Genomic DNA, 27,534 nt, shown 5'->3' with positions numbered 1-27,534 from the left:
AAGAAAACCTAGAGACCGGCTGTTAGGAAAAGGGAATATATTTTTGGGAAAAATATGCCTAACACCTCTGGAACATGTTATTAGTGAAGACATTAAATATTGAAGCCATCTCTAAGGAATGTCAGTTTAGGGAAAATGAATGGAAATTAAAAACCGTTATTGCCTTTGGACAGTGATGAGTAATGGGAGTATTCAGGGTCTTCACGTTAAACAAGAAAGCCCTCCTACTCTTCTCCCTATTATTTACCAGTCCAAATTATCTCCCATGTGCCTCCTTGTAATTGGCTTCCTGTGCGCATTGTGACACTGTAGTGACAACATGTCCACGTGTCCAATAATGTTACAGGAAATCAATGGGCTGGGAAGGAAAATATGAAAACCTCCCCTGAACCTAGCATCAAAAGAGGAGAAACCTCAGGGGAACTTTTGTCATAAATATTTGGCCTGTTAAGCCCTTTGAGACTATAATGGTGATTAAGGGCTATACAAATAAAATTGAATTGAATTGTAGTGATAGATTGGTGGGGAATGGGGCCCAGCTGGAGAACTTGTTAGATAAATGTCTTCTGTATGTCTCTCACCTACACAACTACACATTAATTTATATAAGTGTGTGTCTGCCTGGGTATTTGTGCATGTGTGTCCTTGTAGGTTGCTGTAACCCACTGACATCATCACCATCACCTCTAACATTGCTACTAAAGTTTGTGAATAAGTTTCTCTAGAAGCTTCCAGAATACAGAGATGCTCACTTAAAATGTTACAGCATCTCGTCTGAGGTTCTGAGGGTTGACATCATAAAGACATCATCATCTATGTGGCAGCTGAACCAACATGAGTTACCGGTCGTTATGCAAGTTTTACTACGCAGCCATGCTGCTATTATACTCCTTGACAAGACCTTCTTTGTGGGTGAGATGGAAGTCTTCTCTTACCCCTTCCAGTTGAAGCATCCATCGCTTTTGTTCCCTCATTAAATCACAACTAAGAGTCTTAAATATCTAAATAATATATACATAAATATATAAAGTACAGAAATAAATTCTGCAGGCCCCGCGAAAGGAAAACCAACCATGAAATCCCACTGTATGAGCGTATAAACCCTTGAAGCAAACCAGTCAAGTGTGAATATTTTCCCTTTCTACGACTACAGCTCCTAGAAGTCTCTGTTCTCCTCCCTCTGCTGAAGACACAGGCCCTGGCTTTGCCCAGGCTGAACCTGGCTTCAGAGGGGAGCTGTGATCTGGCGCTTAGCAGTCAAAATGACAACTTAGTTTAAAACTTCCTTTAGCAGCGGGCTGACACCCATGCCGCACCCGTCGTCAGCAAGAACGTGTTGAAACATCCTCCATGCCTCAACCGGGCCTTTGTCTTGCATCACACCACGAATGCGGTTTACCAACGACGGGTTGAGTCTCCCAATGTTTGTAGATCGTTTTTATATGGATTGGTAATGTTGCCAAACTAATAGTGTATCTCAAGTAGGGTTGTTTTGTTTTGAAGGATGTCTTGTCTTATCAATCATATTCTGGCGGTGCCTCGAATGTTCACTCTTTACAATACTGCAGAAGTGTACGGCATTCAAATGATGTGTTTTCCTGTTTTCTGATCATTCCGTGAGCTTTCCTGATTTTAAATCATTTGCATCTTGTAACAACAAGAAAAATTAAAAGCAGGGAAAGTAGCAGACACAGAGTAGTAGTAATGCTGAGTGGAGGCTTCAGATATAAATCTCTCCATCTATCATCTCGACCATGTTGTTCTTGTAGTAGTTTAGTTGTAGTAGTAGTCGTAGTAGTAGTAGTAGAAGGAGTAGTATTAAATGTAGTAGTAGTGTATGTTGGGCAATGCCTAGCAAATGCATAAAAGAACAAATTAATAGATGGGTCATTTGCTGATAATGCTCTCATACTGCCTCACTCCTCAGATCAGGGTCATGATAATCAAAGCAAAAACAAAAAGCATAAACCCCTTCCAGTCATCTAGCTCTGTGTCAGAAATCACCCGGGACCTCTCTAAGGATAACCAAACTGTGCAGCACATCTTTACTGCATCCATTTCAATCTGCATGGAGGTTGCGTGTCTGAATGTATTACTGAACCAAACTGGTGAGGCACCTTACTCCATCCTCTTGGCTGAAGGCTTTATGTTCCAGTGGTGTTTATTGCCCTGGAGATTACAGCGGGGCCGGTGCTGAACTGTTAATTGCGTGGTTCGTTATATCTGGCCGGTGGGGTGGGCCTCTCTGAGGACTGATTAAGGATCAGGAATAATTTACGGTGTCAGCACGTCCTCGTGATGTCCCGCAATCTTGCTAATACATCATCCTTGCCTCCTAGTGTAGCCATAGCTCAGGGCTACAGCAAACCTAACCTCAGCTTGCTTCCATCGTTTGAGGTCAATGTGTGACCTCATCTCAGGGTTATTTTCCCTGTTCTCCCCCATGTTGTTAATAGGACTACATTACCCAGAGGGCAAGGTGGATATATGATACAAAGACAGACAGGGAGGGAGGGATAAATGGAGGGCTGGATGGATGGATAGACAAACATTGACGTGGATGCATAACTGTTACGATAACTGCTATGCTGTATCCTCCATCCATCGTGTATCCCTGCAGCGCCTTTCCAGTTAAATTACCTTGTTAAGGCAGGACTTAAAATAGGCCCAGCAGTAGATACTTAATGCTAATAATAATCACTACAGTCCTGTGAGTTCGGTGCTATTCTGCACTTCATGCGCCACTAGTGAAATAATAACTATTATTATTATTATTATTAGACATTAGTATGAAAGAGGCATTCTGTCCTTTGTATTCCACCTCCCTGAATGACATGATAAATTGTATTGTGATTGATCTACTTTCTCTTTTCCTAATTGATCAAATCAATGTTGCGATAGGGGCGTGGACGTCACATGCTTCACATGCATCTTCATCCACAGTCTTTCTCCCCTTGCTCCATGTTTAGACGATTCATTACGGAGATATGAACTACATATCAACTTATCTTTATTAACTTCAAATTTTACATTTATATACACTGTATGTCAAATTGCTATTTGCTCTTGACGCTATCGCTTACTGATATTTTGGGGATTCTGCACGGTGCATCAAACCTTTGGTGACCTTTGCGATGTAACCCCTGGTACGAGGGTGTTATCCACCCCTCCACCACGGCCCCATCATGTCCTGCCTGGTATAAGCAGAAACCTTGGCGACAGTGCAAGTGTTTGTGCGGACTATAAATGAAACACCTTGGGTATTCACGCTATAAAGGTCAGGGTTTGTTGCTATTCCCAAGCCGTCACCCTATAGGAGACACTCACTGTTTGGAAAACATCCCTAGGTCAGATAGAAAGACACGAGTGGTAGGGTTCCCAACATCTGCAGCACATTTTGGAATGTAAAATATTTTCTCAGTCCCAGATGAGAAATGGGGGGTTTTTGGATATATTAATTATGTTTGTCATTATGTCACACGTTGTGTTCGTGTACAGACTTTTCAAATTACCGCAGAAAAAGTGTTACTGATTGACTGGGAATAAAACATGAACCAACGCCTACACAATAAAAGTTACCTCAGTATTCTCGTCGCATTATCATATAATGTGTAGAAAATATAACTGGATAAAAAACACCCAAAGTCTGTCTCATATTCACATTTGAATGTAAATCACATTTAAAAGTGATTTGCTTTATTGTTTGATTAGTGCTTGGTTAACGCTGGGGAAGGACATTCTATCCCAAAGTCAAGGAACAGGCTCAACACTCATCCCAGTCTGACCTTTGTACTGGAAAACGATGCCTAGTGTCATTTCATAATATCTTGGAATAGAGAAAATCTTTTAGATATAATCCAATGAGTCATACATGAATACGTGTTATTGACAAGACCGGCATTCCCATATCATTTTAAGCAGCGGGTTTTACTAACACTGATAATAAATTACTATTTTTGAGTTGTGGAAAAACAATTCCTCCGGCAGAATTGTAATCTATGTTTCACTCTCTCCTCCTTTCTGTCTGTCGCTTCTTATCTCTTTGTTTCTGTCTGTCTTGCTCTCCGTCGCTCTCCTTTTCTGTCTGTCTCTCTGTCTCTCTCCGTCCCTCCCCCTCTCTCTTCCTACCTGTCTCTCTCCCCACCACTCATCTCCCTACTTCTCTCTCCTCCTACCTCTCTCTCTTTCTCTACTTCTCTCCCTCCCTACCTGTCACTCTCCTTGCCTGTCTCTCTCCCTATCTCTATCTCTCTTTCTCCACCTCTGTCTCTCCCTCCCTACCTGTCACTCTCCTTGCCTGTCTCTCTCCCTATCTCTATCTCTTTCTCCACCTCTGTCTCTCTCTCCCTACCTGTCTCTCTCCCTATCTGTTTCTCATTCAGCTGACCCCCTGCGGATATGTGCGCCTCAGGGTACCACCTGTTGCACGGCAGAGATGGAGGACAAGCTGGGCCTACTCAGTAGGCACACGTTTGAGGACCTGATGGAGAGCAGCAGTCACAACATGAGGACCTCCTTCTTCTCCAAGCACCGGAAGTTTGATGGTAGGACCAACATTCTCAATACCAATCTTACGTCCCTCTTTTAACTCTCACATATTTGGTAACATATGTTTGGTAGTGTGTTACCTGTTTGGTAACACATGTTAAGTGCTTGTTAAGAGGTGTTTGGTAGTGTGTAATGTGTTTGGGGACAGGTGTTTGGTAATGTGTAACGTGTTTGGTCACAGGTGTATGGTTGTGTGCAACATATTTGTTAACAGGTGTTTAGTAGTGGGTAACATGTTTGGTCAAAGGTGTTTGGTAGTGTGTAATGTGTTTGTTCACAGGTGTTTAGTTGTGTGTAACATATTTGTTAACAGGTGTTTGGTAGTGTGTAACTTGTTAAGTCACAGATGTTTGGTATTGTGCATCGTGTTTGGTCACAAGTCTTTTGGTGACAGGTGTTTGGTCGCGTGTAACGTGTTTGATAGCACGTGTTTGATGTTGTATTACGTGGTCACAGATAGAACAGTCGGAGATGGCTCAGCGGCTCAGCCAACTAATGCTCTAACCACATTGTGCAATGCACCCTCTAGACACCACAGGTTAGAATCCCACCTGATGTCCTATGATGGAGGTCAATCCCTATATTCTTCAACCGTCCTGACTCTCTTCACTCAACTGTGCATGGAGGCTCAAAAAAACCATCCATTGTATGCAATCAGTTGTCAACATCTGGCTTGGTTTAATGCCTATCATATCCTAGACCAGTGTCGAACTAAATTCTCTGCTCTCTACAAAAAATTAATAATCCTCCTCTTGCTGTCAGCCTCTTACTGACTGGTGTGGAATTCTATGATTCTTTGAATTACAGATCTGTGGCACGGTGGAAATATTGTAAAGCTTTGCACAGAAGTTTCAGTTCTATACATATTCCATAGAAAAACTGTACGGGCTCTAGATACACGTCACACTGCAGAGCAAAGAGTTTGTGTGTGGGAGTGTGTGTGTGTGTGTGTGTGTGTGTGTGTGTGTGTGTGTGTGTGTGTGTGTTTTTTTGTTTGTCTTACATTAACAACCAGGAGTTATGTTAGTGGTATAGTAATAGTGAGAGTTAGAGGTATATAGCCTTATCACTCATACAGTATACATATCGCACTACTTAATAGCAGGCCTGTCGCACCAGTTACTCAAGTTACTCGACCCATACACGGAAGCGCTCACACTCCCGAGCTAAGCAATATGTTTTTAAACATATCGGTTCCGCCATCGACACACGCGCAGGTAATAACACACACGCATGGCCACTAGGGATGTACATTTCTGGAAAAATATACTATTCTATATTCGCTGAGAAGTATTCGAATAATATTCCAAAATCGGTCAATCAAGAACCCCCAACGCACGCACGCATAAACCTTTGTATACACGCACACACAATGACACAGGGGGAGGCTTTTATGACTTGTATGAAATCAATCTGTTTATTTCAACAACTGCTCCATCAACATTGAACATCAAAATTATTTCAACGTGGGCTTATGCAGATAGGCCTACATGCGCCGAAAACAGATTGCTATTTATTTTACTGAACACAGCCTGCATGACAGGGAACTAGAAACGTCTTTAGCATATTGTTGCCAGCATTCGTAGTGTTGATCAGCTGAGAAATAGTCCGCCAAAAACGTTGACGTTGCTTAGCAACCGAGGATGCTGGGGTTGATTAGTTACTGGACTACTTGCGGAGTGATACGATAGAATCGCTTTTGCAGAGGTTAGGACTCCTGCACATGTTCTTCCGGCAGGGGTTGACTGCTCCCCACCTCTGACAAAGGCAATGGTTTTCTTGGAGGGTCGGAACCGTTTCGCCCACACAGGTCCTTCGCTGATGACTTCAGCGATGGTCTTAAGAACTTGATCATGCCTCCAGCGGTACCGTCCATCTCCAATGGCCCTGGTGCAGCAGCTGAGGATGGGCCTGGTTCCTCCTGCGTCTCACCAGGTTGAAAACTTGTGCGTTGTGTTGCTTCTGCTCCCAACGGGCGCTTGATCCTCACTCGGTGGATCTTAAGGGCGTGGATATTCTTACTGCATGTACACTGCTTGCTCATAGTCGTTTGTCCATTGCTTAGGTCTGTTGCCGTTGTTTCCGTCCGACTTGGGTGCTCATCCTCCCCCCCTCTCGGGCACCCCTGGGGGTATTTTTAGCTTGGTTTGGAGTCCTCCTCTCAGAGAACAGAGATTGGGTTGCCAGCCCGTTCTGCCCCGGTTGTGGTCTCTCAGAGCTGCCACTGACTCTCCAGTAGTCACTACTATCTTCATGGTTGTCATCCATTCTTCCCTGGCTGTCAATGATATCTCAGGGTGTTCGCTGTGTACATACATCTACTGATGCCATCTCCAGAGATAAATAAATTAACAAATAAACAAACCAAAAAGCAAGAAACATTTTTTAATACAATTTAAAATTACTTCAAACTTTCAGCTTTCAAGAAACCACTAGAAAAATACTTTTGTAGGGAATTTACCAGTTTTCAAAATTGTATTTTAAAATGTTTAAAATGTAATGTTAGTAATGTAAATAAAAACATATACAAATGGGTTACTTGCTGCAACTACAAGGTAGATACAATAGTTTGTCCTAAACTTTACACCGGAAAGGTTTTTTTTACCTACCTTAAGGTTAACTTGACTTTTGCCCATCCGATCCCAACATGAGATACAGCACCTTGCGATACATTGATAACAACCATTATATGTGAGTAATTCTAATTAGTATGAAAGTGGATTGGAGGCAAATTTGAATACTGCAAGATTACGAATTGAATCAACGGCCCAACCTATGTCTTCACCAGTTGTTTATTTTCATCAGTCTCTCTCTTCTGAAACCTCTCACTCCAACTCCCTTACTCCAGCTCTCTTCCCCTATCTACCCCCCCCCACTCCCTCTATATCGCTCTCAATCTGTCACCTGTCTTTATCTACACCTTTCTCCCTCCCCCCTCTCTCCCATTTGCTTTCTCTTTCTCTCTCTTTATCTCTGTACCCCTCTCTCTGTCGCTCTCCATCTCCAGCTCTCTCTCTTTCCCCCTCTCTATGTCTCTCTCTACTTTGTGGGGGTCTGAATCCTGGCTCATCCATTTTGAATGTCCTCATTCCTGCTCCCGTTATTTATAGGGCTCTATTATGAAAGTCTAAGTTACTTTTTGATTACGGCTGCCTTCCTCTGGAGGCCGTATGGCTTTTGATGCATCATTGAGTAATTCACAAGGAACTGTTGCATGCTGGGTTTATCACTGGGCTGCGGACCCACGCTACCTCCCATATAAACACTGGTGATGTCCGTTATATTATGTCCAGAAGGTTTATTTAAATCCTTGCCTCAAAAAACGTCTGGCTAGCCCCAGGTGACACAGCTGAGAAGACGAGTTACAAAGATTCATACAGAGAGAGAGAGAGAGAGAGAGAGAGAGAGAGAGAGAGAGAGAGAGAGAGAGAGAGAGAGAGAGAGAGAGAGAGAGAGAACGAGAGAGAACGAGAAAGGGAAAAGATTTGCGGTAAGGTGTGTGACTGTGTGTCTGCAAGAGTGATAACAGTAGTTAAACCGACAGAGATAAAGAGAGGAACTCAGAAAGAGAGGTGTGTTTGTGTGAGAGTGTGTGTGTGAGTGTGAGTGTGAGTGTGAGTGTGTGTGTGTGTGTGTGTCGCATGAGAAAGGGAGAAAGCTGGAGATAAATATTAAAACAGACAGAGATGAAGGGAAAGAGAAAACAATAACACAGGCATTTTGAGAATAATGGAGACAGAGAGGGAGAGCGAGAGGTAAATACCAAGCAGCAGAGCGGAGGATGGAGAGAGCGATGGAGAACGAGTGAGACAGACAGAGAGGGAGTGAGATGAGATCAACAGCGAGAGAGGGAAAGCGTAGAAAGATGGTAAGTGAGGAAACAAAAGGGGAAAAGACAGCAGAGCTGTTAAAGATTAATGACAGTGGATAATGGTGGTGGAGGTGGTCATACTTGAGTGAAGGCAGGGCATGGATTAAAACTAGCATTGAGTGAATCCTCAGCTACAGATGGACTCAAACACTATGATTGCAGGACCGTCTGCTCTGCTTCACCTCTCTTTATTGCTTCCTTCGGTTTTCTTCCTCATATCTTTTTTATTCTTCTTCCTTTTGATATTTTTCTTCTCTTTGGATTTTTTTTGCGACTGGGTTTATTTACAACAGAACCATTGTATAATGTAAATGCTTTTCATGTATTTCAAATACACTGAATAGAATATTAATAAACAAATCCCTTGTGGTTTAACCGTTTGAGATAGGATACACATGTTTTTATAATTATACACAAATGTATAGAACCAATACATACAAATGAAAGCCATTTGGATTTGAGTCCGTTTTTTTGACTAATTAGGCTGTAATTTACAATAAGTTCGTATTCTGAAATTAGACATTAATATTTATATACTTTGGGGAATCCAGTACTATCCAGACAAATTTGATCTATAAACTCGCAATTACCAAACACACCCCTAGACTCCAACGCGACAACATTCACACATTATTCGTGTGACACCTGCAGGTTTTAAATCAAAACCAACCCGTAGCGCCCTGCCACTGTGGGATAAAGAGCGCTCGCATCCGCTAGCCAAACCCAAAGCAGCACTTGGGAGGCTCATTATAAAGGGTTTGGTGGACGCTGGCGTGTACCTCTGGAGATACACAGCTAGCTGGATCAGCTTGCGCGCTTGGTTGAGTAAAGTCTAGATGGAGTAGTGGCAGTAGAAATTGCAGCCTGTTGGATCCTGAACCCCCCCCCCGCAACCACTCCACACCCAACCACCCACCTCCCCTTCATGCTCCCGCCTTTAGTATCAAACTACTACACACACCAGAGCAGAGCTCAGGAGCCACTCCACTCCCCCAGTGCTCTGCTGTGTCTCTCGACCGCCTCGCTCCACCACTCCTCCAGTCCTTGTCTATGTCCCTCTACCCCCTTGTTGACAACTACTGGGTCAGGTTAGGGGGAAACGTAGAGGCACATCGGTATAAACCCAGACATTCTCCCGGGATCTTTATATAAGTTTAGGAGGTGAAAAAATGAGTTGTTCCACAACTGAAGGGGGAATTTGGAATGCATTTATATAGATCTCTGTGTGTGTGTGTGTGTGTGTGTGTGTGTGTGTGTGTGTGTGTGTGTGTGTGTGTGTGTGTGTGTGTGTGTGTGTGTGTGTGTGTGTGTGTGTGTGTGTGTGTGTGTGTGTGTTCGTGCATGTCGGTTTCGATGTTAACAGCATATTATGCATGAGTATATAAAAGAGTTGATACAAGTCATTAGATATATCTCAAATGATAAGTTACTAGCATGGGCTCTCAGAGGTCCTCATTAAGCCCTCTAATGAACGACAATAGAAGCTCATCTTCAAATACCAGATGAATTATTAATAAAAGCTTTGAAAATTAAAAACTGTTGAAGGAAGAACAGAAGAAGAAGAAGCATTTTTTTATAATGCCAGTAATAAGCAAAAGGATTCAGGGCTAGGCTATCACGCTCGCTGTTCCACCAGTATCAGTTTCAGCTCCCATGGGAACGGGAGTCATTCAACATCACTGTGGATAGGGAGAAGATCTGGAGGGTGCGAGTCATCTCCAGGTAATCCTTCTTTTTGTTGTCCTCCCCCTGTGTTGAAGGCAGAACACATCTGAAGCACATCTGTCGCTTTGAAGTGCACACCCATGGGGAGGCCGCGACTGACCCAACCATTTCCCACCCTCCCATATATGTGTGTATATATATATATATACACACACATATGTATATATATATATTTCAGGTGCATTATTAATGAAAGCCTGGAGTTCCTGGAAGTGCGTATGAATAAGTCACATTAGTTTTGGTGTCAGCGTCTCGTCCATGTCAGGAAGCTGTTATTCCCGGCAGAGATGGAGGGGGGGAGGAGTTTGCTCGGCAGCGCTGCAGCGCGTGTTGGCGGCGGCCTCCATCATCGGGGGCAGGCTGTGACCCTGTGTCATGTCCTCCTCTCTGGATGGATTGGGAGGTGCCAGTGCGGCACTCCCAGCGGCCACTTTCAAGGAGACACGGAACTGTCCGGGAGCCTTTCTCTTTACTCTCTCTGTGCCAGATGCTGCTATACATACAATATATATATATATTTATGAAAAAGTATATACTGTATCCAGGGTGGTAATTGAGTTGAGCTGAAGGATATGCAGTTTGTTAAGGGCACAGCTGAGTTCCTGTTCTGTGATGTTTTCATCCACAACCTTCCTATCCTCTTCCATGCTCTCCTTTCCACTCCCCTCTTTTCATCTCCTCTTTTCTTCTCATCTTCACTCCCACTCTTCGTCTCTCCTCTCTCTCCTTCCCCTTTCCTCTTTTTCCTTCTGGTCCCCTCTCAACACCACACTTAATTTTCTTTCCTTTCATCTCCTCTCCTTTCCTTCTCTCTGGATCACTAGTAATAACAAATAGTCCTGATAATATAATGATGCATCACTCATTCTACAGTTAGAAGAAGGAAGGCCACCCTTGCTAGCTGTCATAATGACCTTCCACAATTTATTCATAACCAGAATATATTAACGGACTGTACATGTTATCTCGGGGCTATCAACATGGTCATTTGTATCCAACCCGTTCATGGACATCATGTAAACCAGTATAACGTCCTTTATATATGTATATTCTGTTCATATTGATTGTTCTGACCCTAGGGCATTTGATGTGACGTTTTCTTCTTATATCTTGATATAAGTGCACTTATTATCATGGAGCCAATTAGAAGGGCAAGGTAATCATGTGTAAGTAGCTTAAATGACCTTGTTGTGGTGTATAGTGGTTGGGGCTTGGCCATGGCGATGGTGACTTGATTTCAGAAGTGGTTATTTTTCCGTGTTAAACATTAAACATGTTAAACAAGTCCTCTGATATGCACCAAAATCCAATTCAAGTTTGTACAAATCTCTTTTCTCTCGTTATGCCTGTACACTAGACAATTTTTTTTAATTTTAAAAACTTGATAGACAACAACACACCTAACAATAGATGGGGTTACATTTGACTGTTTTGGTCGTTAAGTATGTGGAAGGCAATGGTTTTACCAACAAAGCCGACCAAACACTAACCGATTCCTTTCCTCAACAACCCAGTACTGATTCTCGATACTGGAACTCGCAGAAATCATATAAACGGGATTCTAATGTAAACAGACATGAAGGACGGCTGCCATACTATGCTCTCTTTTCAGACAGCTATGCCAGCTTTCTGAACTCGGAACTTGCCACAAAGGTTAGACCTTACCTTATATATGAGTAGTAGAGAGTAAATTAAGTCCTAGAAACGTGATCACTACACCAAATGAATACCTTTTTGAGGGTGAACGTTGAATATTATTTGTGTTTCCTCTCTACCACATCTTCTCTTGCAAGCAGCTTCTTATATAGATTCATGAGATTTAGGACATGATGCCATCTTCAGCTCCTTCCACCCGTGAAAGTTACCTCAAATCAGATTCTAAGTTGTGTTACATGCACTAATGACCACGATTCTTGATGTCACAAATGGATGGCACCTATAACGGTCCAGTGAGCACAGATATGCAAATACTTTATACTTTACGTCTACTAAATGTTGAGGCGTTACTAATTTGCATAATCGTTTTCGCTCACCTCTGTAAAAAATATGATTTAAAGCTGCCTTCAGTATAGGGTATTGAACTAAAAAGACTATTGAAAATGACTGCGTGAATACAAAAAAATAGTAATACTAAATACTTTTTTGTCTTATTTGTTTCATATCCGTTACATTTGCAGACATTTCCCATCTGGGATAAATGTGGATACTTAATTGAATTTAAAACAGCACGGTATCTGCGTCTATTGTTTTCCATTTAGGAGCTATTTTAGTTCAATGATATTTGGACCATTTTGGAGCCTTTGAGCAGAATCATTTCTGGGGTTTAAATATGTGTGGGTGTCACCTATAACAAAAACGCTTGCTTTCTCTCGTTCTGAGCCTCAAAAAATTATCTGTACGACACGGAAAGTTGCGGTTGGACAACGGATAGTTGAATTCGCTGTGGGCATGAAGTCTAACAAAAAGAGCCTGTAGCGGTGAATGAATGAACGAGACAACAGTGCTGAATGAATGATCATGACACTTATCATTGGCGTCAGTTTGGTTTGAAATGTGCTGGGGACAGAGACGCATTCGGAAGTGCATTTTTAGAAGTGATGGGTACAATGAGGATGCACTCCTTTTTCTCTCTTTAGTGCCGGTAATGAACGTTTCTGAAAGACGGCATAACCATGTAGCTAATTACTAAGGAATAAAATGTATACAAAATCTGTCTGGCACGTTTTATGAAGAAAACGTTTTCAAAAAGCATCGGACATAATACCCACTATGTTCTGCTCCATGTATCCAATGTTGACAACGTGACATGATATGGCTAAGCTAACAACATAAACAAGAGGAGCTAGGAAAGGAATTTAACTGCGTGTTTAAGTTCAGAAGGGCCAAGGTGTGGCTACACACAGCACTACAAAAATCGTCAAGATTGAAAAAGAAAAAAATATTTGTTGCACAGCTGAACGCTGTATCACATCAGGAGCTGGCTGTTCTCAATTCACAACACGCATTCCATCAAAACTAGCCTACATCAGGCATTCTGACCAAAACTCATGAACTCCCCCCCTCAATTATTCCAGAATTCAAGAATGACCAAAAGTCACTTTGTGTCAACAAGAGACTGACTCCACCGACTATCAATTGCAAGTTAAAACAGCCGACCACTTGAGTGCAAAAAACACAAAAGACCTCGCCACAGCACCAGCAAATCTTAAGCAATAAATATCGCGTCTTACCTTTATTTATGTGGCAGTGGTCTGCAGATGCATCCCGTGGTGTAGCCTACCACAAATCCATTTAGTTCAACAGGTTATCGTTCTGATACTGTCCATGGTATTAGCAACCTGCTCTGGTGCTTTTTACCTATGTATTCAGGCTAAAATGACTTGATTGCCTGATGCCTCATCATCCCAGCCAAAGAGTATTGGTATTATTAGTAATGGCTACTTGCCAAATCGAAAAAATAACTTCACACAGTGTGTCTTTTTCCAATGTATTTGTTATCATTCATAGCGTTGATCAGCAGAGAAATAATTCGCCAAAGTCGTTGACGCCGCTTAGCAACCGAATCCGAATGTAGTCTACAGCATTGAGAAGATAAGTAAGGGATAATGTATAGAATGCCGGTCATTATCGGGAAAATAAGCCCCGACAGGGCGAACCGGACACCGACGCGCAGCGAGGGTAATTGGTTCGGGGTCATCCCTATGTTCCCCGGGTTCTATGATCCCCGTTTTTCCGAAAAAGGGTCCTATGTTCCCCTGTAGCCATACATACCGGGGAGCATAGGACCCTTTTGGGGAAAAGCGGGGAACATAGAACCCTTTTCTGGGAAAAGGGTCCTATGTTCCCCGCAATCTATCAATCTTTAAAGATATTTAAACTTTGACGCGACATTCGCGTGATGACAGCCAATCGGCGTTCAACAGCCTGGCCACTGAGTGACATGTGTAACGTAACAGCCAATCAGCGTTCAACCGGCCAACTCAGTGCAGTGCAGTCCGGGGTGAACTGCAGCATGGAGGAGAAAGTGATTGTTACCGTTTGCGACTCCCGGAGCACTTTATATGATAGTATATACCAATATAATATAGACCCCAATAAAGACCCTTTTTTTAAAAAAGGGGTCCTATGTTCCCCAGTCTCATGAAAAGAGGGGAACCTAGGACCCGGGGAACATAGGACCCGGGGAACATAGACACGCTCCCATTGCTTCCCACTGAAGGGGCTTAAATTCGACCGGCGACGTTCTATATATTATCCCGCTTATTACACGGCTACTTGCCAAAACGAAAAAATGACTTCACATGGTGTGGCTTGTTACAATTTATTTGTTACCATCATTCGTAGTGTTGATCAGCAGAGAAATAGTCCGCCAAAGACGTTGACGTCGCTTAGCAACCGAAGACGCTGGGGTTGAAAAGTTACCGGACCTCTTGAGGAGTGATACCACAGACGTCATTACAGGCAAAAGATCCTTTGTTTTCCTTGACAGCGGTCAATTTATGTCTAGCTATCACGAGCTAACGAAGTTGTGAAGAGCCCATGCAAGTGAAAGGAACGTTCCACGGCATTGAGAAGACCCGTGTAATAATCCATAATTATTATTATTATTAATCCATAATTATTACGCCGGGGACGCGTCACCGGCGTAATCGACGCCTATGACACTTATGATGGATAAATGAAAGATACTAATGATGAATGAAGGAAAGAGACTCTTGTGAATGATAAATATTATATACAATGAATGAAGAGACTAGTGATGTATTGAAGTGAAAGACTATTGGTGAATGGATGAAAGAGACAAGTGATGCATGGACAAAAGGGATTGGTGATGAATGGATGCTTCCTGGAGATAGAGACCTCAGACCGTAGCTAACTGTTGATGATATCACTCACTCACAATACTCGGGCCGTTCGGGGTGAGTACCGCGTGCAACCAACAGTTTTACTCTATCCTATGGGAAGACAGTAATGCCTTTTTAAAAGCCGTGCAAATTGAATAATAATATTAGGAATGGTCCAGGCAGATGGAACAATAACAATAATTATTCAAAATGCACTTAGTTCAAACCTCCAAAGGGCCCCTGCTTCACAGCTCCGCTGTGCGTCTCACACTGAGCGGCCCTCTTAGAAGCCGACTTTTATGAATTAAATGTCCCATACCCCAGAAATGGTGGTCTTGTTACAGCGCCATATAGAAAGGATAAGAAAGTAATGAGCCAATATCTTCCCTACTTAGAACCAGGAACCGGCTTTGAAAAAACTAATTAAACCTTAGAAAAGTTCCCCCGTTCTCTTTATGTTTTTGCATAATACAAAGCGTTGCTCTGCTTTGATTGCCAATTTTCCTGCATTATCGTAGCATAATTCCTCAGCTACTTTGGAACAATACTTGTGGAAAGATGTTGAAGTTTGTTATTACATTACACAACCTCACCTTTTTATTCCTTTTCTCTATGAATGTCCTTTACTTTATGTGGTGTCACCAAAGCATTTACAAAAATCCGCGAAAAGTAGACATGGAGTATATACGTATATAGAGATATAGCATATATGTCTACCCATATAAACGTTAAAGTTAGAAGTTAGTTCAAGGTGCTAAACTTGTTTTAACGAGATTAGAATCAAACTAAAAGATTTTGTGATAAGATAACTGCTTGGATTCAGCCCGTCTAATTATCTAACAAGCTGCATTCAGTGGATCCAATACAACTCCAAATCCTCATATCCTTCTAACACTCATTAACAATTTCCTTTAAAGAGATTCTATTTCAGCCCTAATTACGAATATGACAATTAGACAATATGAAATGCTGAGCTCTTCGAAGCAGTCTTGTTGGTAATATAACTTCAAAAGAGACATAATATCCGTCCATATTAGATATGTTCTCTCATCAATACGTGATTGGCCCCAGTGTAAGGTGGGCTCCACACCACATCGATAGCTCCTTTGAAGACCCATCAGTGATTCTGATCACAGCAACCGGTCAATGGAGAATTCCTGACCCTAGTGTTAATCACTTTAATCTGTAACGGGGTTATTTTCACCAGTATAGACACAGAGTGAGTAGACTCAGCCATTACAACATAATAAACTGCCAGCACAACAATTCATCAATTAAAATATGCTAGGAGTGATTTGGAGAAATCCTTTTATCAGCCTTGTTCTCCTGAAACCCACCAAAAATCTGAAGATCAAAATCTGAACAGGACATTGAAAAAAGGGAATGAGAATGATGTATTGGTTTCAAATGAATGACACGGAGGGTGTTAAGATGACGAGAACTAAAGGAAAATGCATCATAAAGATGACCGGGTGTACACTGTTCATTTTATATGCCAAAGGTAATTCAGGTAGTTACTTCGTGACATGTTAAGTTGTTAATAGAACAGCATACTTCCCTTCTCATATAGCTTGACATTAGCACATGGTAGCATTACCGTTATTAGAATCTCAAATTCCATTGCACATGTGTTTGCAATGCAGAGAGAGAGAGAGAGAGAGAGAGAGAGAGAGAGAGAGAGAGAGAGAGAGAGAGAGAGAGAGAGAGAGAGAGAGAGAGAGAGAGAGAGAGAGAGAGAGAGAGAGAGAGCAAAACCAGTGAAGGAAGTGGAATGGAATTGTACAGTTATACAATTGCTGGGATGCAACAGTTGGACAAAATTTGAACCTCACCAAAGGTTAAATAGGCCAAAGAAATGTCATCCAAATGCCACTTAAACATTATTTGGCCTTTTGCAACCTTCCATGCCATGTGTGTGGATGAGAACTCTGGGTAAAGTGTGGCTGAGGGAATCAGGGTGGCTCAGTGCTAAAGGTCACGTAGGACAGAGATGACATACGGCTTTGATAATTAGGAGTTGAAAAAGAGCTGCTGGGTTATTCTTGTCCTGTCTGACTAAATCCAGAACACACAGGAGAAATAGAAGGTGGAAAACATTAAAATGATCTTAGTTATTCAATTATTAAAAACAATGACCTGTCTTGGTGATCGAACAATAGTGACTGTCTCTCCTGATTTCACAAAAATATCATTTTGAGTGTAATTATCTATCACTTTGCTGTGCCAACTTTACCTGCATTTCCTGTGACCGAGGCTGCCATGAATGTTAACATTTGCAGTATTATGGTTACCCTATTGATAAGTTCTTACAAGTTCTACAAATTACTGTAATTTGAGTTAAAATGGTAAAGCAGCATGCTTTTTTTTCCCCAGAAAAATAGATTTTTGTAGTGTAAGCTAATATGACCAAAGGTAAGAATTTGACCTGGGCTAGGGTGGGTCGATCGTTTAATCATTTAGACTGTTATGAATGATGCAGAACATGCATTGCAATATATACTCACAATTACAAGTAAATGTGAGTATATAAGGGACAGTGTGCAATTTGTTTAATATTCAAAAGGCTCCTCGTAAAATTCTGACACACAAACACAGCTAAGACTTGGGAGAGAGGGATGGGATCCAAGGAGGGATGATGAGATATAAGGAGGAGAGGAAGAGATTAGAAGAGAGGGATGGATGAGAGGGACAGGGATGGAGGAAACGATGGAAGGGAAAGATGAAGAGGGACGGATGTGAGACAGAAAGTTAAGGAGTGAGATGGATGAGAGAGCGAAGGAAGGATGTGAGGGAGGGGTAGGAGAGAGAGGGATGGATAAGAGAGAGGGATGGAGGAAGAGAGGGATGAGGGGGGGGGGGGGATTGGAGCGAGAAAGAAAAGGAGAGGGCTGGATAGGAGAGAGAGAGAGTGATGAGGTGCAGAGGAAGAGATGACAGCATCTCAGCCCCCATTAACTCCCCCTCCCCCAATCTCTAACAGAGAAACGCAGAACAGGACCAGGTAATTAATTTCCTCAAGGACAATTATTCTCCCGCTTTAAGATAATGACGATGAGAGTGGGGAGAGGGTTGGGGTGGGAGGTGTGTTGGGATGAATGGTGTTGAAGGAAGCTGCCCTCCCATCCCGCCGTCAGACCTGGTCAAAAACTGGAGGATGACCTCTGCCAGTGATGTCATGATGACACTATGCATCACGTTGAAAGGTTCATGGTTCTCTTGACTAATGAATCTCTCCAGGGAGAGCAGTTGGCAAGCAGTCCTTGTTAAGAGCGATACTTTAATGAGGTTATCGTTGAGAGATGTATGTTAACGAGATCATTTTTAAGAAATACTAAAAAAAGATGATGGTTAAGAGTTATCTAAGATTATTGTTAAGATAAATGCAATATATTGATACATCTTAACAATCCCTCAGAGAAACTTTAATGAGATCATCGTTAAGAGAGATAGTTTAAGAGAATATCGTTAAGAGATATATCTTAACGAGACACGCTTTCTGATCAGTAAAAGCAGAATCACAAAAAAAAAATCCACAGCCATACTTATTGTCTTGATAATAGTTATTATAACACCAGCGCAGACAACAACAGCAACAAGATTCATAACAATATATTATAATAATTACAGTGCAGTATTTTAATTGATCACCTCATTTTAAAACACAGCTCAGTGTTTACAAATTGGTACTCAATAAAATCTGAATAACCATTGCTAATTCAGTCATGAATACACAAGAAACAATCATTTAAAAATCGTATGAATAGAATAGAATAGAATAGAAAGCTTTATTGTGAGTATGAGGCTTTGGACATGACCAATAGATACCAACAGATGGATAGAACCTATACATTAAAATGCTTTAACATTTCAAATCATAATTTAAGTTAATTAAGGTAATAAGAGCTGCTGTCGTACCATGTGATATGCTGATCTACCCATTCTACGTCTTGGTGGACATGCCCACTTGTAATGTCATTATAAGATCAAATTTGTAATGGCTTGGGTGCCCCTGTGGCTCACCGGGTAGAGAAAGTACCATTAAGGCACAGTCCTGATAGCAGTGACCCGGGTTCGATTCCTGCCCGTGGTCATTCGCTGCATTTCCTCTCCTCTAACTCCTATACCTTCATATGATAGATATTCTTCATATAAATTGCCTCTCCCAGTGCTACTATCTTGACAAAAACAGGATGCCCCAAACACAAGTCTAAGTACCCATGACTTGCGTCACGTGTTGCTAGAGTTGGTCCTTTGGTACAGTACGCTGTCAGCTACCTACGATTTGAGAATGTGCGGTATCAGCACACATTGAGAAACGGCACCAGAGGATTTAGACCTTGGTTTTAAGTGGAAGGGAATTTGGTAGAGAGAGAGAGACTGAATAACGTCCCTTTTAGCTTTCTGCGATTACATATCTTTAATTTAACACTTTATAACACTTATTATTCCACTAATGTGAAATTAAGTTGCTTTGGATGAAGGGATGTAAAACAAATGCTATTCAACAGCAGGTAAGGTCCGAAATACATACTTAGTCATTAGTCACTACGCTTGTTCTCCATTACTCTCATTGTTACTATGAACTATAGCATAAATAAAAGCAACTAAAAACAGTGCAGAAATATGACTCTGTCTCGGTCGTTCTCAGGCAAAACAACTCTAGCGTTAGCGGGAAGGACAATGTGCCACGCCCACAACAATGGGTTGGCCGACCATCCTCTGCGGAGGATAATCATAGAGACCACGCTTAATTCATAACTTCTCTCCCCACCACTACTCACCAGACAAGCTGCAGGATGATGCCATCTTTCTTTGCTTCACCTTGTTGTTAATGTAGAGATTATTTATATTTAAAGAAGATTATTTGTTTACGTTAATATGGCTTCACCCTTGAGCAATGGATTGAAAAGTAGTACTTATGTACTGACTCATGCCATTGACTTGCCGAGGTGTTCTAGTATCGATTCAGTTAGAAAATGATGTGCTGAACTATCTTACTACTATAAAAGGAGGTCGTCGCACCAGTTACTCAAGTTGGTCAGTGCGCATGTGCCAAGCAGCCTGCAGCTCACTCACACACACACACGCGAACGTGCGTGCTACATACACTGCAAGCACGCACATACACACCGCATACACACACACACACGCGCACGGGCACACGCCGCACGTCAAGACAAAGGCAGCGACCCATAAACGGAGGCGAACACACACGCGAACACACACACACAGACACACACACGCGCACACACACCTCACGTCAAGACAAAGGCAGCGACACACTCGCCCAGGTAAGAAGAACACACACGCACGCACATACACCGCAGCGACACTCGCCCAGGTAAGACGTTATGTTTTTAAACAATCTGGCTCCGCCAGGTAAGAAAACACACGCACGCGCACACACCGCAGCGTAGCTTGCGAAGGTATAAGACTTTATGTTTTTAAACATAACGGCTCCGCCGTCGACAAACTCTCGCAGGTACAACATTCTGTCTATAGACTGTAGATAGTGCGATAAAAGAAGGGAAGAGACAATTTCTCCCCTCGACAAGAAACAGCAGGTCGTTCATTTTGTCATATAAAAACCGTTAAAATCAAACATCGCATGAACATGTTTCGTATGTTTTGTGTGTATGCGATGTGTGGCTGTAAACTACTGCTGCCTGTCTTGGCCAGGACACTGGAAGAGATGTTTAATCTCAATGATTATTATTTTCATAATATGCAAATGCCTTGCATTTTATGTCAATTTTTTTCAGGAATGAACATGATATTACAAAAGCAAACATAAATCAAGGTGATTTAGGTGTTGACAATAAAACAATAAATCACTATAAAATGAAAATGCAAAGAATTACAAAAATATTTATTAATACTAATAATACTTAATCAAACAAGATATGAAGATGATTAGAGGGAAGGCATATTATAAGGGACAAACTAACCTTATGTGTTCTGTTGCCTTCCTCTTATCCTGGGACGTATTGTATTTTTTGTTTGTTTGTTCATAGATCGTATGGAATGCTGTGTTTTTATGATTCATTTTAGAAAATAATTGGGTTCTTTAGTGTTCATATATGCTACACTTTAGCAGGAAATATTGCTCTGTCTCTGTCTGGTTTTGTGACCAGAATTGACACAGTCTTTCCTCTCTAGGCCGTTTCTGATCAACGTGTCAGATTGTCTGCCAACGTTTACCGTCTTTTTTGAGGTGAATAACATTGACGTTTGCTTTGATTATTTGTGATGGAAGACTAATAGTTATGTAGCTACGTTTTCTTTTTCTTGAGCTATAATTTGGTCTCCAGAGTGAGGGCTGAGGCCTTGTGCTGTGAGAGGAGGGGAGTCTCCAGAGTGAGGGCTGAGGCCTTGTGCTGTGAGAGAAGGGGAGTCTCCAGATTGCGGCAGGGCTGTCCTCAGGCCTTGTACTGTGAGGGGAGGTATGTCTTCAGTGGGAGGGCTCTCCTGAGGCCTTGTCCTCTGAGAGGAGATGAGTCTCCAGTGTGTGGGCTGAGGCTTTGTGTTGTTAGAGGAGGTGCGTTCAGGACCAACGGGCTGAGGGACTCCTCTCTATGTTCTCTTGGCAGCAGAGGGGTGTGTGGTGGTAGGAGTTGGGGTCACCTTCTTTTAGGTGTTTATGAATTGTGTGATATGAAATAAAAGGGTAAATTGACCCCATTCAGCTCTGCATCCATTGTTGGCGTTGTTCATATCAATTTTCACTGCACATATGTTAGTTTATTAATATCATAGGTTTTCCCTAATTTTTTTATCAATTTCCGGAATAGGCCTTTAATGCCAAATTTTATCAAATCCTTTTTTCAAAACATTTTGTTTTTATTTTGATGGCCATGTTTATAATGAGGGTCTCCCTCTCTCTCTCTCTCTCTCTCTCTCTCTCTCTCTCTCTCTCTCTCTCTCTCTCTCTCTCTCTCTGGTCAAGAAACCCTCTCCAGCACTAGCAGCTTTGTGAACCAGCTGACTGTTCCACAGACACAGTTGCCAGCCAGCTGGCCGGCTACTGTGCTACTACATTGATTGCAGCCTTTCACGATTAGCTAATTGCTAAGGCAAAAAAACAGATTTTGGATAATATACAATTAATTGTGCGGCCCTAATACGGCATAGCAAATCCTCCTGTATAAAAGGAACGGCCGGGAGGGAAGCTATCCTAAGCAGACAGGCTAGTGACAGGATGAGGGTGGGGGGGGGGGATTGATGGATGTTGGAGAGTCGGTGGAGAGCGTGTATCCCACGACAACCTTTGGTCCGGGGAAGATGGGGAGATGCAGGTGGTCTTGACGAGGTGGGCGGGTGAGTCGCGACCCCCCATGGGATGTGCGCCTCAAAGAGACAGCTGTGCTTCAGATGTGTTCCGCCTCCGTGCTTCAGGTTGAGGAAACAAAGGGAAGGAACACCTGGAGTGGGTTTACACTCCCCACATCGTCTCATTCTCCACACTGATGGTGAAGGTCTCTCGTCCCAATAGGAGATGACCACGTACTATTTGCCTTATTATTGGAGTTTGAAAACTTTCTTCAATATAAACCTGGTTCTCAAAGGCAACTTTAAGAGATTAGGCAGAGTTTTCTATGCATAAAGGAACAAGCATAGCGAAATAAGACATGGTCAACTAGGTGTACAAAATAATTGTGTATCAATATGCGTGTCTGAGTGTGTATCTGTGTTTAAGGATTAGTGTGTGTGTGTGTGTGTGTGTGTGTGTGTGTGTGTGTGTGTGTGTGTGTGTGTGTGTGTGTGTGTGTGTGTGTGTGTGTGTGTGTGTGTGTGTGTGTGTAGTGCATGCTCTAACATATGGGGGTGTTATTCGCTTTAGAAATACTTGTACACAAGCACTATAAGTAGGGGATTGACGTAGTACTTTCTATGGTCTACATACCTCTCTGTGAAATAGGTCATCTGGAGAATTAGTTTTACAGGTTTTTGATGACATCTTTTGCACAAAATATTTTGACTTGAATATTAGTGTGTGTGTGTGTGTGTGTGTGTGTGTGTGTGTGTGTGTGTGTGTGTGTGTGTGTGTGTGTGTGTGTGTGTGTGTGTGTGTGTGTGTGTGCCTGCATGCTTGTGAAACTATTAATAGTCTGAGAAGCTTCTGTTCACATTTAGTGTCACCCTTCAATCACAATGATTAGATTAACAACACTGGATTATGTGTTTTTTTTATAGTTCATTTAATTTAGATTTTGTTGTCTTATTAAATAATAATAATAATAATAATAATAATAATAATAATAGGATATATAAGTTTATTCTTGCTTTAAAACAATTTAGATGTTATAATGGTACCTTCTTTCTTCAGTTGGTATTTTATTTATTTAAACAGGATATTTAAATCAGGACAGAAAAAACATGATTGATTTTGTGGGTATGTGATGTGGTTCTTGATGGAGAAAATGGGAGAGAGGGCCTTCTGTTAAACTAAATGACGTGTCAGCATAATGATTATGATTGTTTCAGGATATTTGTATTCGGTTTATTATTGGTTTTATGATTTTTGATTGGTTCAGAGTATTAGCATTATATTATTGATTTAGACTGTTCGCCCAGCAGTTTGTCAGGGTGGGAGCGGCTTTGAATGGCTGCTCCTCTCTACACATAAGAACTGGACTTAAACTCCCTGTGTCCCTTAACAGAGTCAATGACATTTTTTTATTTTAAATGACAGCCTTATAAGTAATGTAAGAGAGTGAACAAATACTTGGCTACGCTTAAAGATCCATTGCTGAGGTGTTTATGAATACACAGTATTTGATCCTCAGATGTCGTAGTTTCTCTCTATTTTTGCGGGGAACTATGAACATCAATGTCATTCCTTTTTCATCATATGATCCGATATAGATAGCCTCCGTAATGGTACAGCAAAGGAATAAAACCCTGTGTGGATGTTGGGTTGGGCAGAGGGAATGGGTGCCCATTCCCTCTGCTGTTACTTACTATCCTGTAAAGAAGACTGCCGTGGATCCCCCCTCTTCATGGTTTATTTAGAAACCCAGATGGCTATTTTGGCGGCAGTTAAGAATCTTTTAATACAACAGATGCTAAATTATCAACCTTTTCTTGAAGGCTTTTGGCTCGATATCTTAATGCAGTTATGTCTAAAAGCCTATTATCTTACGAAAATATGTGACCTGCTCGCCCCTATCAGATAGCATAAAGTGCAGCTGAGAGATTCCAAGAGAGGAGGCCTCTTCTTCATCCGGCGCGGTGTTTCCCCCCTCCTCCTCCTCCCCCCTCCTCCCCCCATATCAACCTTTCTTGCAGCAATTTCACTGGGCTGTCAGAAAAACAATTGCTCTTTGTAAGGAGGCAGAGACTGGGGCAACTTTAATTTTAAAGATGTTTTAAATGAGCTGTCTGTGTGTGATGGATGTGCTCTGGAAACCTTGGACCCTGGTTCCTCCTCCTCCTGATACTCCTCATTCTCTTCCTCCACTCAGGGCTGTTATAATGAGACCTCTATATTGATACTGTCAGCAGCGCTTTGATATGCATCAGGCCAGATTTTTTAGTTATTACAATCCCTTCTTTTCCCTTCTGTGTGCATTACCTGGCTGTCCGCGGGAGAGATAACAGGCAAGGGATGTTATCAGTAGAAATTGCTGTGTCATCTGCAAACAGTGGCGTTCTGGCAGGCGCGAGTGGGCTTTCTCTCTCCCGTCCATACAGCACAATCAGCGGCCCATCCATTAACCCCCGCCAGTCGATGGGGTGAATTCTATCCCAGGGTCGATCGAATGTATTTCACTGCCCTCTGAATAATCAGCATTTAAAGTATCTATATGATACTTGACACAAATCCTGGTCTCTAAACATCTGGGAGCAAATCCATAGTTCTCCTCACGGAATGGGTGCTGGATCACCCCTGGAGCTACATTAGGACTTTAGGGGTATTAAATTAAAGAACAAAAACGAACAACATTCAACTACTACTACTACACTCACATGCACTAACATATGGGGGTGTTATTCGCTTTAGAAATACTTGTACACAAAAACTATGAGTAGGGGATTGACGTAGTACTTTCTATGGTCTACATACCTCTCTGTGAAATAGGTCATCTGGAGAATTAGTTTTACAGGTTTTTGATGACATCTTTTGCACAAAATATTTTGACTTGAATATTTTTTACCACAACACAAGTCGCGAGTCGGGTCTACAAAGGTAGACAATTTGTGATGTCACAAATGAGCTGTTAGATGTATATCAGTGGTAAATGTTAGGAGGATGTGATGAGTGCAATGTGAGAGACACTGTCTCCCTATTTATAAAAAATGTCAATCATTCATAATTGGTGAAAAAAAAACACTGATCTTGTTATGACAAGATGAGTAAAAAAATGTATGTAAATATTTTAAATGATTTATACAATATATATCTATACATAAAGGTTTTAAAATAAATGTTCTCATTCACAATCAACAATGCAAGCAAAAGGACTATTTTTGATCTCCTCCATGCAACACTTGTGATGTTCTTGCAAACAGTTGCTCATCCTTCTGCTTTGCATGCTGGGAGATTTAACACAACACTTACACTTGGTAAGCTGAGTGTGAAATGCAATCAACCATACATATTCAAGTAAAAACTGTTTTAATGTTGTAGTCATAACATAGGCCTACTAGATTGTCATCTCTACAACATTGATTATATCAGCCTTCTTTGTTTTATTTTTGGTTTAATCAAATTGTTGTTGCTTTTTTACATAAAAGCCATTCACAAGCAGTGTGCTGTTAGAGAGACTTTAACCATGAACAGATTTGCATTGAAATCATGCTCATTAGAACAATTTGAAGTTTGTTTGGCAACTGCTATTTATATCCAGAGGGGAAATTTACCACAGCATGTCCTTGGTCTCAGAGGATGTTTGGAACCATCTTTCGGTCCCATGATGTAGAAAAACAAAATCTGCATAATTGGCAGAAGACACGTATACATGTGGTCCAACTCTTTTAGGTAATGACTGTTGAAGAAGCAAAATTCAATTAAGACAGTCTGTTGAAGTGTTAGGTAAGCAGGTTGTGTTGAAGGATCCGCTCTTCTGGAGAGTTGTTGTCTCTATGTGACTCTGCGTCCATTGAAGTAGGGAGCATCTGGGTGACATGTATTGTAATTACCACTGACACTGGCATTTTAGATAGATGTCAGGAAGAAGCAGGTAAAGGGGCGTCTTGCTCTATGATGTCTCTAGGTAGCCTGTTGACACTGGGCTTCAAACCCAGAAGGTTTTAGCTGGAAGTCAAACACCCTTACCAGTACCCTATCCCATAGTTTTTGTAGTAGTAGTAGTTGTACAATGTAGTATAAGTTGTAATACAAAGTAGTATAAGGTATTAGTACGTTATAGTACTAGTAGCATGCAGTAAATGTAGATGTGTGAGCCAGCCCACGTGTCATGATCCTCATCAGTAGATGTGGTGGAAGGTGTTTGGAACCGACCAGAACCAGATAAAAATACCTCACTCAATCGACTGTCTCCTGTTGTGAATGTTCCGCTCATCACCAGTCAAATGAATGCTCTCGCAACATGAGACATGTGCTAAGTTAATGAATGGGAACTGGCACCATTAGAGTCCAGTATACTGATGAGCACACTGGGGTTCATGTTTGCAAGGGGAAAGGCCATTTATCTTTATAGAAATTATGTCCGAAGTGGAAACATTTATTTTAATGATAATGTTAGTGTTGCTTCTGCGTTACGTCACCCAAGCCTCAAGGGAGCAATGTGAATGGAGGAGATTAATGATTTTTTATGTTTTGGAATAAAACAGGCAGGGAATCCATCTCAATCCACCCCTGGGTGCAGAGTTTTCACCGCATCTTGGCTGTGACGTTGCAGATTGATTGTATGTGAAAACAAATTAAGATTGTAAATATGTTTGTTGAGTTCTTGTAAAGAGGATTTAGCAGGTTACCCATAAAGTAATATGTCAATACTTCAAATGCATAAAAAAACAACAAAAAAAGACATTACCATTACATAATTATATATATATATATATATATATATATATATATATATATATATATATATATATATATATATATATATATATATATATTTGCAAATGGCGATAGGTATGGACATTGTAGCAGCAATGGCTCAGCAACGACTCTGCTCCTGACCATTTGGTCATTTAACAGGAGCTTTGAGGCTCCGCAGCGACTAACAGGGAATTACTGTGACTCTCCAATCTGGGAATATCTGGCAACTCGACACTTTGGCTCGTGGCTAGGGTGTCAAGCTGCTGTGGAGAGAGGTATATATCTGGGCCCGTTCCGTCCTCTCCCACAACCACCGTAGCCTTCTCCCGGACTTCCAGGGAAAAATCCAGTGAAAAGGTTACTCACATAGGTGCGTAACCTCTGACAGCTGTCAAGAAGCCGCTGGTTGCTCTGCCTGGTGATATTCTCCCGTCAGTGTGAATGTGTGTGTGTCTGTGTGTGTTTGTAGGCGCCGTGGGGTTCAATAAGAAGCACTTTGAGTCGGCCATCAAGGCGAGATTAGTTACTATAAACCA

General features: G+C 41.7%; 1 protein-coding gene across 4 annotated transcripts in view; it reads left to right on the top strand.

Annotated features, from left to right (window-relative positions):
• The window catches only part of gpc6a (glypican 6a), a 119,926-nt gene that overhangs the window by 25,383 nt on the left and 67,009 nt on the right, over positions 1 to 27,534 (top strand). For 3 of the 4 annotated variants that reach the window (XM_030376291.1, XM_030376288.1, XM_030376287.1), the window contains exon 2: positions 4,383 to 4,544. The exons of the other annotated variant lie outside the window; for it this stretch is intronic. In XM_030376291.1, coding sequence (XP_030232151.1) covers positions 4,383 to 4,544 — 162 coding nt within the window. The remainder of the gene's footprint in view (positions 1 to 4,382; positions 4,545 to 27,534) is intronic. 4 annotated transcript variants of the gene reach the window in all.

This window comes from Gadus morhua, chromosome 14 (assembly GCF_902167405.1).
Source record: "Gadus morhua chromosome 14, gadMor3.0, whole genome shotgun sequence".
Classification (NCBI taxonomy): Eukaryota; Metazoa; Chordata; class Actinopteri; order Gadiformes; family Gadidae; genus Gadus; species Gadus morhua.
The sequence above is the reverse complement of the archived record's forward strand: the minus strand, read 5'-3'. Positions and strand labels throughout refer to the sequence as shown.